At 39.8% G+C, this 17,724-nt stretch overlaps 1 protein-coding gene across 1 annotated transcript; it reads left to right on the top strand.

Annotated features, from left to right (window-relative positions):
• The first annotated feature begins 13,510 nt into the window (after nt 1–13,510).
• Nucleotides 13,511–16,768, top strand: LOC111891574 (acyl-coenzyme A thioesterase 2, chloroplastic). Its single transcript, XM_023887625.3, has 5 exons — nt 13,511–14,255; nt 15,257–15,434; nt 15,517–15,983; nt 16,125–16,253; nt 16,359–16,768. The coding sequence occupies exons 1-5, from the start codon at nt 13,884–13,886 to the stop codon at nt 16,509–16,511; spliced, it is 1,299 nt and encodes a 432-aa protein (XP_023743393.1). The 5' UTR covers nt 13,511–13,883; the 3' UTR covers nt 16,512–16,768.
• The last annotated feature ends 956 nt before the right edge of the window (nt 16,769–17,724 follow it).

Here is a 17,724-nt window from a genome sequence, read left to right as displayed (position 1 = left end):
CTTAGTGATGTGAGTTAACTATTAAGTGAATATGTTAAGTTACATGTTGAAAAGGTTAAATAACCTCAGAGTGACGAATTTGACTCTATTGCACAACTCTTGTTTGATTCTAACAATTGTAAGGTTGAGTCTTTTACTCGAAGGATTATCTAAGCTTTGTTGCATGTGATTGTATTTATGAAATAGTTACCTGACATTATAGGGAGTTCTTTAGCAGCTGATGGCAGGGTTAGGTCAAGAACCTAGGAGAGGCGAGGAAGTGTTTTAGTGGGTTAATTGCATTATTTAGCGGGTATCTGGAGTATCAGTTGAGAAGGTGACTTGGAGGATTTAGGATGATTCTTGAGGAAAGTATGGACATGTATGGAAGGTAGTATTAGGCCCGTACTACTGAAAGCACATGATCCATACTCGACTCGAGGCGAGTCACATACAATATAGGAAGCCTATGGGACGAGGATTCTTTTAGCATGTTATGATCATTGTGTGGCTGCTTTTCAGAATGGTCGTGAGCACACATGGAGGAGGTTCAGGCGTTAGTTCGGGGTCAGGTCTTGGTACTGAGTTGATGGATGAGCGGATGCGGGAGTTCATCTCTTTGGAGATCACTCGCGGTATTTTGGAGTAGACACATGTGATCTTCGGTTCGATCAAGAGGGGATCATGGAGATTTTAGATGAGCTTCTGGGCACATTCCACCCTAAGATTATGGCTATTGTGGGAGCTCTCACTCTTTCCTTCTGTGAGTTTTGTGCTTATGGAGTTCCCAAGTTCTTTGGGGAGAAGGACCCCATTGCTAGTAGGAGGTGGTTAGTGGATATGGTGAAAGCGTTTTGGACGAGTTTTTGCCCCGAGTGGTCGAAGGTCAGATTTTCTTCCTGCCTTCTGAAAGGCAGAACTCGAGATTTGTGTGAGGAGGTAGATTTCGCTTTGTGAGGAGAAGCCATTGAGACGATGACTTGGGATGAGTTTGTCACCTGGTTTAGGGCGGAGTTTGCCCCAACCATTAAGGTGCAACAGTTGGAGAAGGAGTTCAGGACCTTCGCCAGACGAATTAGATTGTGGCGGAGATCACCACCAAGTTTGGGGGGGGGGGGGGCTCTTTTGGTCCCACAATATGCCACAGACAAGGAGATGAAGAAGACAAAGTATCATAATATGTTGCGAGACGATATCCGGGAGTTCATTATCTTTTCATCTTGTCGGACCTTGGAGGACATGATAGCTAGAGCCCGAGAGCGTGAGATTGATCTGAATCACCACAGGAAGAGGAAGCCAGAGCAGATTCAGATTGTAGTGGGCCAGGAAAAAAGGCCCAAGACTCATGATTCGTATTTGGGAGGCCATTAGGGTCGGGGCCGTTGTGCCAAGTGTGGGAGGATCCATGAGGGTGACTATCAGGAAACAGGAAGGGGTGTTTCAGTTTTCGTCTGATGGGTTATTTAAGTAGGTATTTCCTTGTGTATCGGTTCCGTTGTGTTTTCACTGCAACCAGGTGGGCCACACGAAGGTCGGCTGTCCGAGGTTGATGTGTGGAGTCATAAGTGCACCTACTCCAATTACTTTGAGGATCACTGACGGTCATGAGGGTAGGACGGAAGCCCTAATAGCAAGGATCCGAGCATTGCGGCTTCAATCAGGGGAAGCGATAGTTTCATCATATGCTATAGCAAGTATGTTATCTTTTATTTTCTTCGTGACTTATTATCCGTTTATATATGTGATTTTGAATTATGTGCTTGAATGTGTAGGCATTATTTTTGGTCTAGTTCTTCATTATGGTCTGGTTGATGTTATCAAGGATTTATATATGCCATTTTCACATAACGAGAGTTATGAGTGAGGCATATCTTGTCGAGTTGGATTTAGATGGTCCAGGTAGTTTTTTGTGGGCCATTGGAGGAGACAATTCAGGGGTATCGCTTGGAAGATCAGTAGTCAAATTCGTGTGATTAGTTCAACAACAAAGTCAGAGTTCAGAAGTGTTGCATCCCTCAACAGGGATGGTGATCGTTTATGGAAGGACTTTTGGGTCGGATTGCTATCATTTCCAGGGAAGGAGCGGTAGCAAGTGGATGATGATGGTGGTCGCGTGTGCTTGTTCAGACATTAGAAGTGTCAAGAAATTCTAAAATTGTATTGGTTGAAGATGGTTAGGATTGTATAGATCGTTCGGTAAGTGGGATGCGGGGTTGGTGATCAATCAGTTCCGGCAAGGGAATTTATTATTCGCTGTTTTCAGAAAAGTTTGTATTTTTGGGAATAAAATAAGGTGCGGAACCAAGGAGAGTTCCACATCCCAGTCGAGAGGGAATCCAAAATAGTTATGGGATTAGAAAAGCATGGATTGGATTTCGGAATTACCCAGACAGATTAGACCTGGTTAAGCTAGTGTTAAGACCGTAGGAGCGCCACTATAGTTATGGGATTAGAAAAGCAATGGACTGCTTAAGAACGTGTGAGATAAGGCTACCATTGGTCAGGTAGCAATCACTTTTTGTCTTGGATTTGATGATGACAGGATTCGACGCATGAACCCGATCGGTTAGATCAGAAAGTAGTAGAGTCACAGTGGAATGATAACTCGTGGCAACTAGTTCCAGAGAAAGATTTCGTTCAGAAGTCGTGTGAGGCGACTAAGTAGGGAGTCCTTTGGCTCCGCAGTCGGGCTGGAACCCGATATTTCAGATGACTTACGAGTGAATTGAGACCAGTAAGGCCTCAATAGATTTTGGAAAGCAGTCATGTAGCAACATACTGCATCAGGCAGTTCAGTGTTCGAGCAATTTCAACATTTGGGCAGTGTTAGTATTTGTGCTTTAGGTTGCAAGTACGGACGTAATAGCTGGTTGAATAGGTAGTGACAAGTCACTCATAGCGGATTCAACTGAGCCTTGACCAAGTATAAGTGATATGCAAGGATAAATGGGTCTGTGACCCTATTTTATAGTGGGGATCGAGAGTGATCAGAAGTTGAGTAGTCGATTTTGGGATAAATGGACTGGAGTCAAGGATAATGATTCAGTTTGAGTGGGCTGGCAGGGAATCAGACCATCTCGAGACAATAGATTGTAGGTCTTTGCAAAGATTGGTCACGACTACCCTGGGAAGGCTAGGGTGTGCCCAAGATGGTGACCATGGTACTAGAAGTGGTTGGTGTTGGATTAGTGTCTAAGTCCATAACTATAATTGGTATGTACTTGACCCGACTTGGCATGGTCCATTTGGGTTGCATGGCATCATGCATTTGGATAGACTAAAATGAGAGAAATAACACTTAAGGTTTATTAATATATTATAAGTTCTAATATATTAATAAGATTATTTAATTAGTATCGATCAAGAATTAATTAAGTAATCAAAATAAGACTAATTAAATATATGGGTTGATTGTGTAAATCATCCATACTTGAATAGTAGTCTAAGACTCCATGGATTATCAAGTTGGGAAAAAACCTATAGGATGATCCATGGATGCTCCATGGTGTATTTGAATCCATGGATCCAAGGAAACGGAAAGCCATGATACTTAGGGTTTACCCTAATTGAGACACTATATAAAGATCATATTCTTAGGAAAAAATCGGCCACTATGAGTGATAGAAAGGGCTAGCCGATTTTCATGAAGTGTGGATTTCTCTCTAACCTATTCCATGTGAATCAAAGTTTTGTATGCTAGTTAGTATAATACCTTGGATAATCATATTTGCATGTATAATAGAGAAAACATAGATCCAAGGTATTTAGGGTTACATGTACACTTAGGAGTGTTAGAATGCTCAAAACCCAACAATTGGGTGTGTAAGGAATGGTAAGGAATGATTTCGAGGACGAAATCTAATTTAAGTGGGGGAGAGTTGTAACACCCCATTTATTTAATTAATAAATAAACAAATTAATGAATGAATAGTAGCCCTACAATTATAATTTTATAGCAAGGTGTTGATTTCGAAGAGTTAGCTGACATAATTTAGAAGTTGGGGGTTAACAGTGTAAGTTCCAGATTGGCTTTGTAAGTATTTATGAAGGCAGAGACTAAATGGTAACTTTTGGGTCTTCATTTGAAGAAATTAAAGAAGCAGGGGTGTAATATGTAAATAGTGTGCCTAAATTGTAATGGATTTTAATGTTGAGGGTTGATTAGTATTTTATGGGTTGAATTTGAAAAGGATTTCAGAAATCAGGGTCTGTTTAGTAAGTTGTGGATTTAAATTGAAAAGTCTTGGGGGAGGAGGGGCTGAACTCGTAAAAATGAAAGAAGTCGTATTGGTTACGTGATTATAAACTCGTCACCTTATTCCTCCATTAGAACCCTAACCCTAAATTTATGAACAACCGCCACTCTTCCTTTCATCCATGACCGGCCGCCACCCTTTTTCTTCTTCGAGCCTCCGTTACGTCTCTCCGGTGCTGCTGAAGACGAAGACCATCGCGTAATGCTGCCATTCAGTCGGTAATGGAGGGAAGTGTGTTGCAGTCGCCATCTCCGGCCGTTAGATCCCGCTCTCGCCGCTCCTTCGCCATTGAGATACCACGACATCGCTGTTGTTGTATCCCAGTCGGAGGCTATGCGCATTCCTCGCCTCCATCTTCGTTGTCATCGTTCATTGCTGCTACGCCTTCATCTTCTTCATTTCTTTCCGCTAGCCACCACCATTAGCCACCGTTGTGGCCGCTATGGTTACTGTTGTCGTCACTGCGCACCACCAGTGGGTGGTTGCGTCCATATTCCGATTTGCAAGTCGTGTGTGGGTAAATTATTGGCTGGAAGACACAAGAGGACCACCATCGCAGCCAACCATGGTTGCTGTCGCCGGGAATGTGTTTTTCTGCCGCCACAAGCCATCATGAAAGGTGGTTGTGGGCGAGTTGGGGTGTTTGTGTTCATTGGTTGTGATGATTTGAAGCTACATGAGCATTCTTGACTGGAGATTTGAAGATAGACCCCACAACCACCGCCGTGAGGTAGTGGTTGCCGCCATTCGCCGCCACCGGCCGCCACTAGGTTATTGTGTATATGTGTTTGTACTAGTGTGTGTGTGTGTGTGATTATTTGGGGTTTTAGCATTGTAAAATGTTACAAAAAAAGAGTAATGAAAAGAAAACTAAAAACCACCACCGTAGGGTGGTGGCTGCCGCCACCGACCGCCGTGTCGGGTGGCGGTGTGCTTAGTTGTGTTGTGATTCGGTTGGGATGTTTAGACAAGGGACTAAAACCATAATGGGCCCAAAGAAGCCTTAATGGGCTTAGTGAAACCCTATTGGGCCAAATGAATCCCTAACTGACATTAAAGCCCAAACATGTGTCTAAGGGTCTAATGGACCCTAATTGACCTTAGAAAACCCTAATGGGCTTAAGGACCTAGCTATTGGGCCTATTGGGCTAAGATGGGGTTGGAAACCCTAATTAGGGTTTAGAAAACCCTAATATTGGATTTATGAGCTTGGACTTTGGGACCCACTTTTGGGCCATTGGAATGGAATTGTGTGGTTAAGCCCAATCACACCATATGACTTATTTAGAAGAATGATGGACTTAATGGATTAAGTCCTTGATGGATTAAATCCTTAATGGGTTAAGTGAGAAACACTTAACCCTAATTGTCATTTTATGAGAAAACCCTAATTTTGCTTGGGTTTATTGTTGGGCATTTTATTGGGCCTTGATGACTAGGTTATTAATCGGCCATCCAAGATCAAACAAATGGACTAGAATAATTATTGGGCTTTATGGTAAGGCCCATATAAGGAGTTGGGCCAAATTTTCCATAGATGGGCCATAGTTTGGGCCTTTACGATTATGTGATATTGGGCCATTATGGTAAGACCTTGTAAGGGTTTGGGCCCAATTTGGAAAATTGGGCCATATGATGGGCTTTGACTCATAGTTGACTTTTGGGCCTATGGATTGGGCCTTGGGCTTGAATAAAGCCAAGAATGGTGTAGCACGTGGTTCCTGGTACGTAAAATTTATCTTAGTGTTTTTCATTTTTAGCCTTGGACTCGGCGAGTTGTAGGTCCGACTCGCTGAGTAGAGACGGGATCCAGAACATGTTTAAGTTGGCGACTCGGCGAATCCATATTTTGGACTCGGCGAGTCCCCGCTGTCTGATGAAACCCTAAATTTCAAGGGTTTGCACCCTATTTAAACCCTCTTATCCGCCCCCAAGCTCGCCCCCTTCACCCTCAGAGCTCTATACTTCGTTCAAGCCTTGTCCCTTGTGAGTTTGAAGCATTTTGGTGTGTTTTCTTGAAGATTTGGAGAGGGAAGGAGAGTAGATCAAGAAGAGAAGAAGGAGGCCAGGCATATTTGTGTTATCTCAGTGATTTCCTGGAGGTATAACTTAGTTTCCCTCTGTTTTCATGCTTATTGTCCTTTGTAGCTCCATGAAAGTCCTTCTTGAGCCTTTCCCCAAGCTTGTTTGTGCATTATGGTTTGTAATAAGTTGTTAGCCTTTAGATCTAGGCATGATTGAGCTCCAGGAGCTTGGATCTACTGCCTTTATGGAGCCATATTGCCTGAAAGCCCTAGATCTATTCTTTTGGTGCATTTTGAGCCCTAAAACCTTCATTAGTGATTATTTACACGTAAAGTTGGAAACTTTACGTGTTATTCATGCCCTAGAAACCCAGATCTATGAATGGCATGAGCTGGATTCAAGCAAGATCGAGTATGTAGTTTTTTCATGTGACAGACTCGGTGAGTCGTTCATCGGACTCGGGGAGTCGAGTCGCGAGTCCCCGACTTTTCCCCCTTTTCGTGTTTGCGGGGTGGAGTAGTGAGTCGTGGGATACGACTCAGTGGGTCGGAAGCCAGACTCACTCATGAAGTAACTCGGCGAGTCAATGCCATGACTCGGCGAGTTCAAGGCAATATTCTTGCCTCAAGAACAACTCAGCGAGTTGTTCATACAACTCGGCGAGTCATAGCATAGAGTGTTCTTCGGATGAAGATGAACTCGGCGAGTTGTACATACAACTCGGCGAGTGGGATGAAGGACTATTGGCCTTGGGTTTAGAAGGAAAACTCGTCGAGTCAACACCTAACTCGACGAGTAAAGACAGATTTATGGTCAGACTAAGGGACAGGGACTCGGCGAGTTGGCAAGCCAACTCGGCGAGTCAGGTCAACTGGCAGTTGACTTTGACTTTGACTCTTGGTTGGTTAGGGGTAAATGGTCATTTTACCCTGCGGTCGGTTAGCAGTATTTGACTAAGTGTTTTGTGGGAACTATTAGCCGGAGAATTTCCGGAGCAGCAGCAACAGAAGACAGTTAGTTCCCACACCGATCAGTAGCTACTTTGAGGTGAGTTACCTTCCAGTAGCGGTGGGTCTACGGCCACAATGTCGGCCCACCAGTAGGAGTTGTATGTTAGATGATTGTCTTTGTGATAACATCTAGGTTTGCTACTACCTGATATGTTATATGCTGGCATGATATGTATATGTGATAGTAGTAGAGTTCGGTTGTCAGGACCAAAGGGTAGGTCAGACACCCCAGATATGTGTCTGGTAGTATGTGATAATACGTTTATATGCTGGCATGATATGTTATATGTGATAGTGGTAGTAGGAGGGAATAGTCCCCAAGTTTCGGTCGTTAGGACCGAAGGGTAGATCGGACACCCCAGATATGTCTGATAATATGTTATGTTATGATATATGTGATAGTAGCAGTAGGGGTGAAACAGTCCCCGAGGATCGGTTGTTAGGACCGATGGGTAGTCAGCACCCCAGAACGGCTTGACACGGGTAGTCAGCACCCCAGAACGGCTTGACACGGGTAGGTCGGCACCCCAGAATGGCCATGCCGGGTAGGTCGGGCACCCCAGAATTGCCCGACAGTATGCATGATATGTGATTGTATGGTATGTGGTATGTTGGGGGAACTCACTAAGCTTCGTGCTTATAGTTTTCAGTTTTGGTTTCAGGTACCTCTTCTGCGAAGGGGAAGGAGCTGGCGCGGTAGCGGTACATCACACACATGCTTTGTATTCCGCATTATGATATCTTCCTGGGGAATTGTACTCTGACACTTTTATGTTTATGACAATGTTTTCCCGACATGCAACATCTTTTGTGAAATGATATGATCGTTGAATGATTTATTCCTAAATGTTTTGCTAAGTACCAATTTTAAAAATGAAATTTTTGGCTCATATTTTTGGGATGTTACAAATGGGGTAATGTAGTAATGACACCAAGTACATACTTATGGTTATGTAGTGGAACCCAATTGTTAATTGGGTGTTATTTTGGTGTTGACAGTTCGAGAATCTATCATCCAGCAGTTAGGGTTGAGTATGCGGGATTTCAGCAGTGTGGGATTGTGTCTACGGGACTTCAGCAGTGTGAGGTGAGTCTTCCTTCCAGTAGGAACGGGTCTACGGCCACAATGCTGACCCGTTTAGTCAGCAGTAGTTCCGGACTTTGGTCTGATGCAGTAGTTCAAAGTGCATGATGTCTTTGTGATTCAAGCATGTTTTTGTGTTATATGTTCCGGACTTCGGTCTGATGCAGTATGTAGTATATGTGTTTATGCTAATAGTTATGATTATGCTATGTTATGTTTATTCAGTTTCCGGACTTCGGTCCGATGCAGAGGGCAAGGCTCTGGTTAGTTTTCGGACGTCGGTCCGATGTAGAGGTCATGGCCCTGGTTAGTTTCCGGACTTCGGTCTGATGCAGTTTCCGGACTTCAGACCGCTGCAGAGGGCATGGCCCTGGTTAGTTTCTGGACTTCGGTTCGATGCAGTTTCCGAATTTCGATCTGATGCAGTTGTCAAGGCCCAGTATGTGCTTTATATGTTATTGTATGGTATGTGGTAGTTTGGGGGAGCTCACTAAGCTTTGTGCTTACAGTTTCAGTTTTGGTTTCAGGTACTCAGTTTTTCTAAAAAGGAGCTCGGGAAGATTGCAGTGCACACACCATTTGTTCAGCCTGGGATGCTTATACTCTGATATACTTGACAGTTGTTATAATATTTTGAGATGCATTGCTTATGATTTTTATATGAGGTTTATCGACTATGGTTTTTATTATTAAATTAAACGAAATTTTCATACTGTGTTTTTGGGAGGTTACAAGTTGGTATCAGAGCCTTGGTTTGAGGGATTCAGACATGCTTTTGGCTATGTCTGAACTCAAACTAATGATTGGTATAGAAGTTTTCAAAAAGAAAACCAATTTTTGTAAGAATGATTTTGAGGAAAGAAAAGAGTTTTAGAAAAAGCGAAAAGAAATTTAGAAAGAAAAGAACTTTGAAAAGAGAAAAGGGTGTGGTGCATGCAATCAGCCGAGCTCAAGTAAGTACTCCCAAATTACCCATACAAGTTCATGTTATGATATGATTACCAACTTTATGAGAACTGCATGCTAGTTTAGGGCTAAGGATCTAGGAAGGGTGCCTTATGTGCTTGTTATATGTGTACCAGCTTATTGGGAACTGCATGCTAGTACAGATTAGTCAGTATGATAGCCAGAGTAGTATATGCTTGATTATGTGTACTCAATGCCTAAATGCTACTTGCTTCGTGCTTTTAGGAGTTCTAGTTGTCTTTAACTAACTAGTAAACGAATATGTTAAGTTACATATTGCAAGGACTAAATAATTTCAGAAGGTTAGGTCTAGCTCTATTTCGCAGCTTTTGTTTGAGTCCAACCGTTGTAGGGTAGGATCTCTCATTCGAAGAATTATCTATTCTGAGTAATATGTAATAGTATTCGCGAGCTAGTTAGGGGAAGAAAGCAGGGACTTCTTATGCAGCTGATGGCGGAGAGTGGGTTGGTGATTACCTTAGGGCAAGCCTAGGATGAGATTAGCATGAGATCATCCGTAGTACTAGAAGGGACTTGGTGGAGTCGTGGCAGTTCTTGAGGAAAGTACAGATAGATGTGGAAGGTAGTAGGGGCCCATACTACTGAAAGCAGAGGATTTGTACTCGAATCAAGGAAGGCCGAGATATGACCAGGGAACTTGTAGTGTGTGAGATCCCTCAAGTATGACGAGTATTATGGTGATTGTGATGGTATATTTCCGAGTATAGTGACGCTACGGGGTAGACCAGATGGTAGTTTTGGTGTCGACGAGGGATCAGGATTGGACTCTAGAGGCGGGCAGATTGATGATCAGATGAAGGAGTTCATTCCATCTGAGAAATATGCGCAATATCATTGACCAGACTCCTGTGATCCTCAGTGTGATCAAGGAGGACATTATAGAGTTTTGTGATGAGAGGTTGAGTGCATTATGCAATGAGATAATAGTCATGATAGAGACCCGTACGTTGATGTTTCGGGAATTCAGAATTTGTGAGACTTCAGACTGTCATGGGGGTTAAGGACCCCGTTGTTAGCAGCAGATGGTTGGCAGATGTCACCAACACTTTTCGTACCAGACGTCTCGAAAGGAGACAAGATCCGACTTGCTTCCTGTCTCCTGAGGGACAGAGCACGATATTGATAGGAAGAGGTTGGTAGAAGGTTGAGTGATGATGCGGTTGATGCTATGTCATGGGATGAATTTAAGACCAGATTCGGGACAGAGTGTGCCCAGGCAATTGAGGTGCAGCAGTTGGCGCAAGAGTTATTATATCTCGACCACACGACTGAGACTGTGGCAGAGCTCACTGCCAAGTCTCAGGAAAGAGCTTATATGGTACCACAGTATGTAGAAGAAGAGGAAATGAAGAAGGTAAGTTATCAAAACATATTGTAGAGTGATAGCAGGGAGATCATGAGTATCTCGGGGTGCAAGACCCCGAATGATATGACTTCTAGAGCTTGAGAACGAGATATGGACTTGGAGCAGATTGGTGAGAGGGAGTTAAATCTGTTGCTTATATTGAGGGGTCTCAGAAGGAGACCCTAGATTCTGGATCAGCTTTTGAGAGACCAACAGGGTTTGATTCAGTACAACACTTGCCGGAAACTACACAAGGGAGCCTTTCGTTCCAAGGGTTTTAGTAAGTGTGACTCTGGGTTATCCTCTATCTGTGTTTGAAATATATTTTCAAGAGATGTCATATGCTAATTGCATGCCGAGAAGCATTAGCGAATAGTGATAGAGCAATTCCCCAGATTACGGGATTGGGAAAGTACAACGTCATCTTGTTTCATTCCAAGACTGAGGAGCAGCACGAGAAGCACTTGAGGGAGGTGCTAGAGACTTTAAGGAGTTCCTCAAACTCCAATAGCATCCATAAAAGGGACCAAAACCACCCAAAAATGATCCCAAAAGTAGAATCTAGAAGAAGTAATGTCAAGGTATGAACTTTATACCTGAAATAACTCAGAAATATGAAGGAGATGCTAGATCCAAACTTGTTCCTTGCTTCCTTGAACCAAAATGGACCCCCTTCTTCCTCAAGCTTCCCCAAGGTCTAAGGAACAACCCTAAAATCAAGTAGACAATCTCTCCTTCATGCATGGAGGCTAGGGTTTCATATTGAAGGGTTGGAGGCTGAAGAGGATGCCCTAATCCTTGAGTTTAAGCCCTTAAATATCGAGAAAACCCTAAAAATCATGGGATTGGGCTGCATCGCTCACCGCGTCGATGCACCTCACTTGTCACGTCATGACGACCATCAAATGCATGTTCTTCATTAACCATGCATTACGCGTGACCATCACTCTACCACGTCGTGGTGCACTTGGGCCAACAATCCTAAAATTCGATTTAAGCCTAATGCATCTAAAAGCCCAAAGTCATGGTACCAAGCCCAAGAACCTTATTCCTCAAGGTCCAAACTTGATCCTTTGAGACTTGTGACCTTCGCCACAACAATTACCACTCGATCCTCCAAGTCAAGGTTATCTCGAAACAGGATGTTACACTAAACTTGTTAGAATATCCGATTATAAGGTTGTATGAATGACATTCTAGACTGCTCTCATATGCATGTGTGGACTAACCATTATTGGAAGATTTGACTTTAGGTTGACTTAGGATTAGGAGTAGTTAGATGTTAATTGCATTTTTTTTTTCTTTTGTTAAATCATTATATTACATGCTATTGTGAGTTTGTACTGTTTGAAGTATTTTTGACAAACTTTTATCCTAATGAGTGTTTGAAACATTGATAATGATATTTTTGGGTTTAACTTTGGGATTAGATAATCACAACTATCCATTTTCCTTATAATATTGACTACAAGTATACTCATTTAAGTTTTCTAACCCTAACACTTGTATTTTGACATGTACTCAGATTGGTACATAGTTGAAAATTGGAGATAAAAAAAGATTAGCCATTTAGAAGATATTGGATATGTAATGTATACACTTAACTTTTATTTTGAGATTATATGTTACTTCCCCTCATTCCGAACACATTTTTATTTGGAAACTAGGACCTATTTTTTAGCATTATAAAAAAATGTGAAGGGTGTTTCACAAACACACTTTCACTCGTGTTGCTATCAAATCAAGAAGTAGATACTCTTTCCTAGATCTTTAGAGATATTGTTATCTCCTTTGTCATCTTCAAGTTTTAAGCCACTTATTTTTGGTTTGATGGCAACTTTTTAGCAACTTCATGAGTTGTTTTTTTGGCCTTTCCATCGTCTTCTAAATGCATACCAAATCATAGGTAAGAACCAACATGCAAGTCATTAAAACATATATTCATCTACTTGTCACGTTGACATTTAGGACCACATGGTATGGGTCATTGCCCCACAACTCCCTTTTGGTCACTATCTTCTTTGTATAATGGCAACTACTAGTTTGAATGTTGTCTTTCAAAACATCAAGTTGAAGAGAAGCTCCATTTTTGATAATATTGCTTTACATTCGTTTGATTGGTTTTCTCAGAGATGTAGTAGTAGTACCATATCTTGGACGTTCTGGTTACAAAATCGAATGCTCCATAGCTATTTGTAATTGTTTTTCTGTAACTCCTTGTTAGGTTGATTTTGTTTTATAATTCAGCCGTTGAAAAGAAAAAACAAAATGCACATTTTATTCAATATTATATGTATAGTTTGGAATTCGGATGGAAAAAACCAAATTGAATTTCAAAAAGTTGAACTTGTTTTCTTTTATAAAAAATGGGGTTTGAGTTTGAATTTTCAGAAATTATCAGAAAAAACAATTTTTATATATGTTTTGTCAGAAAGAAAAACATTTTCACAACCCATAAAAGAATTGAAAATGACTTTTTAAAGACGAAGATAATTTTGGTTTTTTGTGAAGATAATGGTTATTTTGTAGTATCTATTTATAAAAAAAATGATCATTTTGATGAGTATCTCTAAATTTATCTTCTCTAAATGTAGAGATTTTTTAAGACCAAAATAATGATATTTTGAAAAAGGATAATGGTTGAAACAGAAACCACAGAAATGTTACATAATTCAACACAAGTAAACTGTAAATAATATGTTTCTACATTTTATATAATATACAAATACAAATAAATAAAAGAATATGTTGACCATTCATTTTTACGATTAGTTGCACTTATATAAAATAAACAATATTAGAAAGCTGGTTTTTAAGAGTAATAAAATCGACGTCGAAGCACCCAAAAATGAAGATGGTAGTTGGGGGACATTTATGGTAATGTGAAAATAATGCAAAAATGAAGATGGTGTTGTTGGGGAACCTTTATCGTGATGTGCTCGATGTTGTATGCCCTTAAAATTCACGTCCCAATTTTCTCTAAATGGGTATGGAGTTTGTGAACGATGATCAAACCATAACATACGCAGAATCACTCACGATTCTTCGCTAATCGATCCCCAATTCTTGATCAATTTAGTTAACCCCATTCCCCTGATCGTTTTCCTACAGAAAACCCGTTAAATTTGCGTAAAATTAACTAGCTTTTTCTTCGATTTATCCAAAACCCACATATCGAGAACCCTTGTTGAAATCAAATGGAATTCAACACCATTAAAATCAATTCAACCTTCACTTCACCATTTGAGAGCTCTCCCAGAGCAGATGATGATAACTCACCATTCAGAAAACCACTTAGTTTATGGCCAGGTATGTACCATTCTCCTGTCACAGCTGCTTTGTGGGAAACTAGGACAAAAATCTTCGAGAGACTTCTTGATCCACCAAAAGACGCTCCTCCACAAAGTGAATTGCTCACAAAAACCCCAGCTCAAAGCAGGACAACAATTCTCTACAATTTTTCAACTGATTACATATTGAGAGAACAGTATCGGGATCCTTGGAATGAGGTCAGAATTGGGAAATTGCTTGAAGATCTTGATGCACTAGCTGGCACAATTTCCGTCAAGGTACCAATTTTGATGCTTTCTTTATCTCCAATTTATGCTCAAATTTTGTGTTTCTGTATAGGGTTTTGTTTGTGAATTTAGGGAATGTTTTCAAATTGAAATTGAATGTCGAATTATGGATTTCGAAGCCAAAACGATGCAATCACTGTAGCATCCCATCCCACATTTCATGTATTTTTCCCTGTGAAATAGAATTGTTAGCAATTCCTAGGTTATGGCTCAATAATAACTTTTCCCTTTGCGCATGAAATTACAATCACCATCATAATTTGCTCAAATTTTGTCAAACTAATAGGTTGTTGTATATGAATTAACTGTATCAGGGGTATGACTCAACCTTTATGCTCACTACTTATCAATCCCCACATTGATGAAGTAGGTTCAATATTTTTTATGTTATTTTGGCATTATTAGAGGGTATTTAAATAATGATTCCAGTCAAAGTTTGCAACTTTCTTTGGGTAAACATTATGGTATTATCACTGTAGCTATCATTTGGAAGAGAGGGAGTATATTTTTAGCTTCACCTTTATGTGTAAAGGCCCTGTTTCTTTCTCTTTTCCCATCAACTGTTTTTTTCTGGATAGTCAAAATGTTTAAAAGTATTTGGGAAAGGGAAAAAAATGAACGAGGACAATTTTGTAAAAGGTTATTTCTTTATTAAGTTGTTATTTTTACATTAAGGTCAAGAAGAAACACCAATATGTAGCTTATTGGATTAAGGGATCGTTTTTTTTTTTCCCAACTTAAGTCCTGTATGTGTATAGTGGCTGAATGGCTAATGATGTCTGTATGGATAAAGTGCTTCATACATAACTCATAACTCATAAGGTCTGTTTCTTTTCTCCTTTGTGGACTGAATAAGTCAATAAACCACTTGAATGAAACTAAATGACCATTTTACCCTTACATTCCAGCAAACAATTTTAAACAACATTCATCAATTTGTTCATATAATTAAGTTTCTTTCTGTAACTTATACATTCTTGATGCTAATCTAGCACTGCTCAGATGAAGATAGCATGACAAGGCCCTTATTACTGGTTACTGCATCTGTTGACAAAATGGTTCTCAAGAAAACAATTAGTGTTGATGGTGATCTAAAAATGGGTGGTTCTGTTGTATGGGTGGGGCGTTCTTCCATTGAAGTTCAACTTGAAGTTACTCAGTTATCAATCGGTATAATAACATAGTGTTTAATTTCAATACTTATTTTCAAATTTAACTGAAAAGTGAAAACTACTACATATTGGTTTTGTAGATAGCACTGTAATTACAGAAACAGTAGCTCTATCAGCCAATTTCATATTTGTAGCCCGTGATTCCAAAACCGGGAAAGCAGCCCCCGTGAATCGACTCTCTCCCCAAACAGAAACCGAAAAATCGCTTTACAAAGAAGCAGATGCAAGAAACGTAATGAGAAAATTGAAAAAAGGAGAAAAAAAAGGGATTGAAAACGGAGAACAAAATCGACTTGATTCGTTATTGGCTGAAGGTCGTATCTTTTGCGATATGCCTGCATTGGCAAATAGAGACGCGATTCTTCTTAGAGACACGCGACTTGAAAACTCATTGATGTGTCAACCTCAACAAAGAAACATTCATGGAAGAATCTTTGGAGGGTTTTTGATGCATCGAGCTTTTGAGTTGGCTTTTTCAACTGCTTACACTTTTGCAGGATTGATGCCCTATTTTCTTGAAGTTGACCATGTTGACTTTCTTAGGCCTGTGAGTAAATAAAATAATAAAAGCGTGAATCGATAAGTCAGGTTTCAGGGTTCAAGTCCTCTGGGTGTGGGACCGGTTGGTTGGGGCACCCCATGCCCATGTGGCATTTAGCATTTTAAATTTTGTTTTTTTTTTTGGTAGGTGGATGTTGGTGATTTCCTACGTTTCAAGTCGTGTGTCCTATATACGGAATTTGAACACGCGGAGAAGCCTTTGATTAATGTTGAAGTTGTTGCACATGTTACAAGGCCCGAGCTGAGGTCCAGTGAGGTCTGTTTGGATAAATGATATTGAAAAAGTATTAAGTGCTTAACCGATTAAGCTCATTAAGTAAAAAAAAAAAGAAGACTCATATATATAGTTGTTTCTGTGTAGGTTTCGAACACGTTTTATTTCACGTTTACTGTGCGTCCGGAGGCGAAAGCGAATGATGACAAATTTAGGATCCGGAAAGTGGTTCCAGCCACAGAAGAGGAAGCGCGCAGGATCCTTGAGCGCATGGATGCTGAGTCATTGCTGGTTAAGTGATCTCTCAAGTATTTGAGAATTCTGAAATAAACTGAAAAACTAATTTAAGTTAATTAGAGAAAGAGAAAGAGAGAGACTCATGAGTTTGAGCTAAAACTTGTTTATGATGCTTGTTGCAACAGTGTAAGGGGAAATAAGAGTATCGACTAACTTCAAATTATGAAATTCTTCAACATCAATGTAGTGATGTGGGAAGACAAAAACAAGATGTATGAATGTCAAATGAATAAATCTTGAAAACTAAGTTAAAGAACAAATTGCACGAAAAATAAATGTTTTTTAGTTGGGTTTTGTTTCGACTGAATTGCCCTAGAGCTGTTGTTATACATGAATACACCGTAAATAGTTTATTAGATGTTAGAGTATTATCATAAATTCGTAATACTATATTAGTAGGATCATATTGAATCCCATTTTTTTTTAAAATAAAAGAGTAATTGCAAATGTGGTTTATGTTTTTTTATACAAAATGGCAGGTTTAACCCAATTTTTTTTGTTTTTGTGTGTGTGTGTGTGTGTGAGTGTCGTCCTCACTCGTCACTTGTGTAAAATGATTATCCGATATTTTTTTCACATGGGTAACAGACCATATCTATCATCCGCCACAAAAAAGAAACATGTTAGGACAAAAATATACAGATTTTATCTAAAGCACATGAAAACATATCTGTAATTTGTTATTTATAATATTTAGAAAATGACAAAATTTCATTAATATAACATGAATCGAACTATTTTGTTTCCTACCCGATCTATCAAATCTGTAGATGATAAAAAGTAACTTTTTCTAAAACATATAAAGAGGTTAAAAAGTGTATAAAGTATAAACATAACCTGTTTTGGTTCATCACTCGACCGGCCCAACCATGTAATTCAACCTAATGTGACTTGACCCATCGACCTTCTTGTCTATTTTTATATAAGTACTTATAGGATCGTTAATGTATTGACTATAATTACAAAAGTAAAACATATATTTAAATAATAATATAACCATTTTAATAAATTAATTTATGTAGTTATACCATCAATATGTGTGCAATATCACTTGTCTTTCGATTATATTACACTAACTTTCGCAATTAACACATACCAATATATATTATTAAATATTTACAACTAAAATTTTTTACTCATTTAATTTTAGTTATATTTTTAAATTTTGCCAATTAATATGTTGATTAAATACTTAATCATAACACAAATTGGTCAG

The sequence above is a fragment of the Lactuca sativa genome, chromosome 5, assembly GCF_002870075.4.
Source record: "Lactuca sativa cultivar Salinas chromosome 5, Lsat_Salinas_v11, whole genome shotgun sequence".
Taxonomy (NCBI): Eukaryota; Viridiplantae; Streptophyta; class Magnoliopsida; order Asterales; family Asteraceae; genus Lactuca; species Lactuca sativa.
This window is presented reverse-complemented; position numbering and strand designations above follow the sequence as displayed.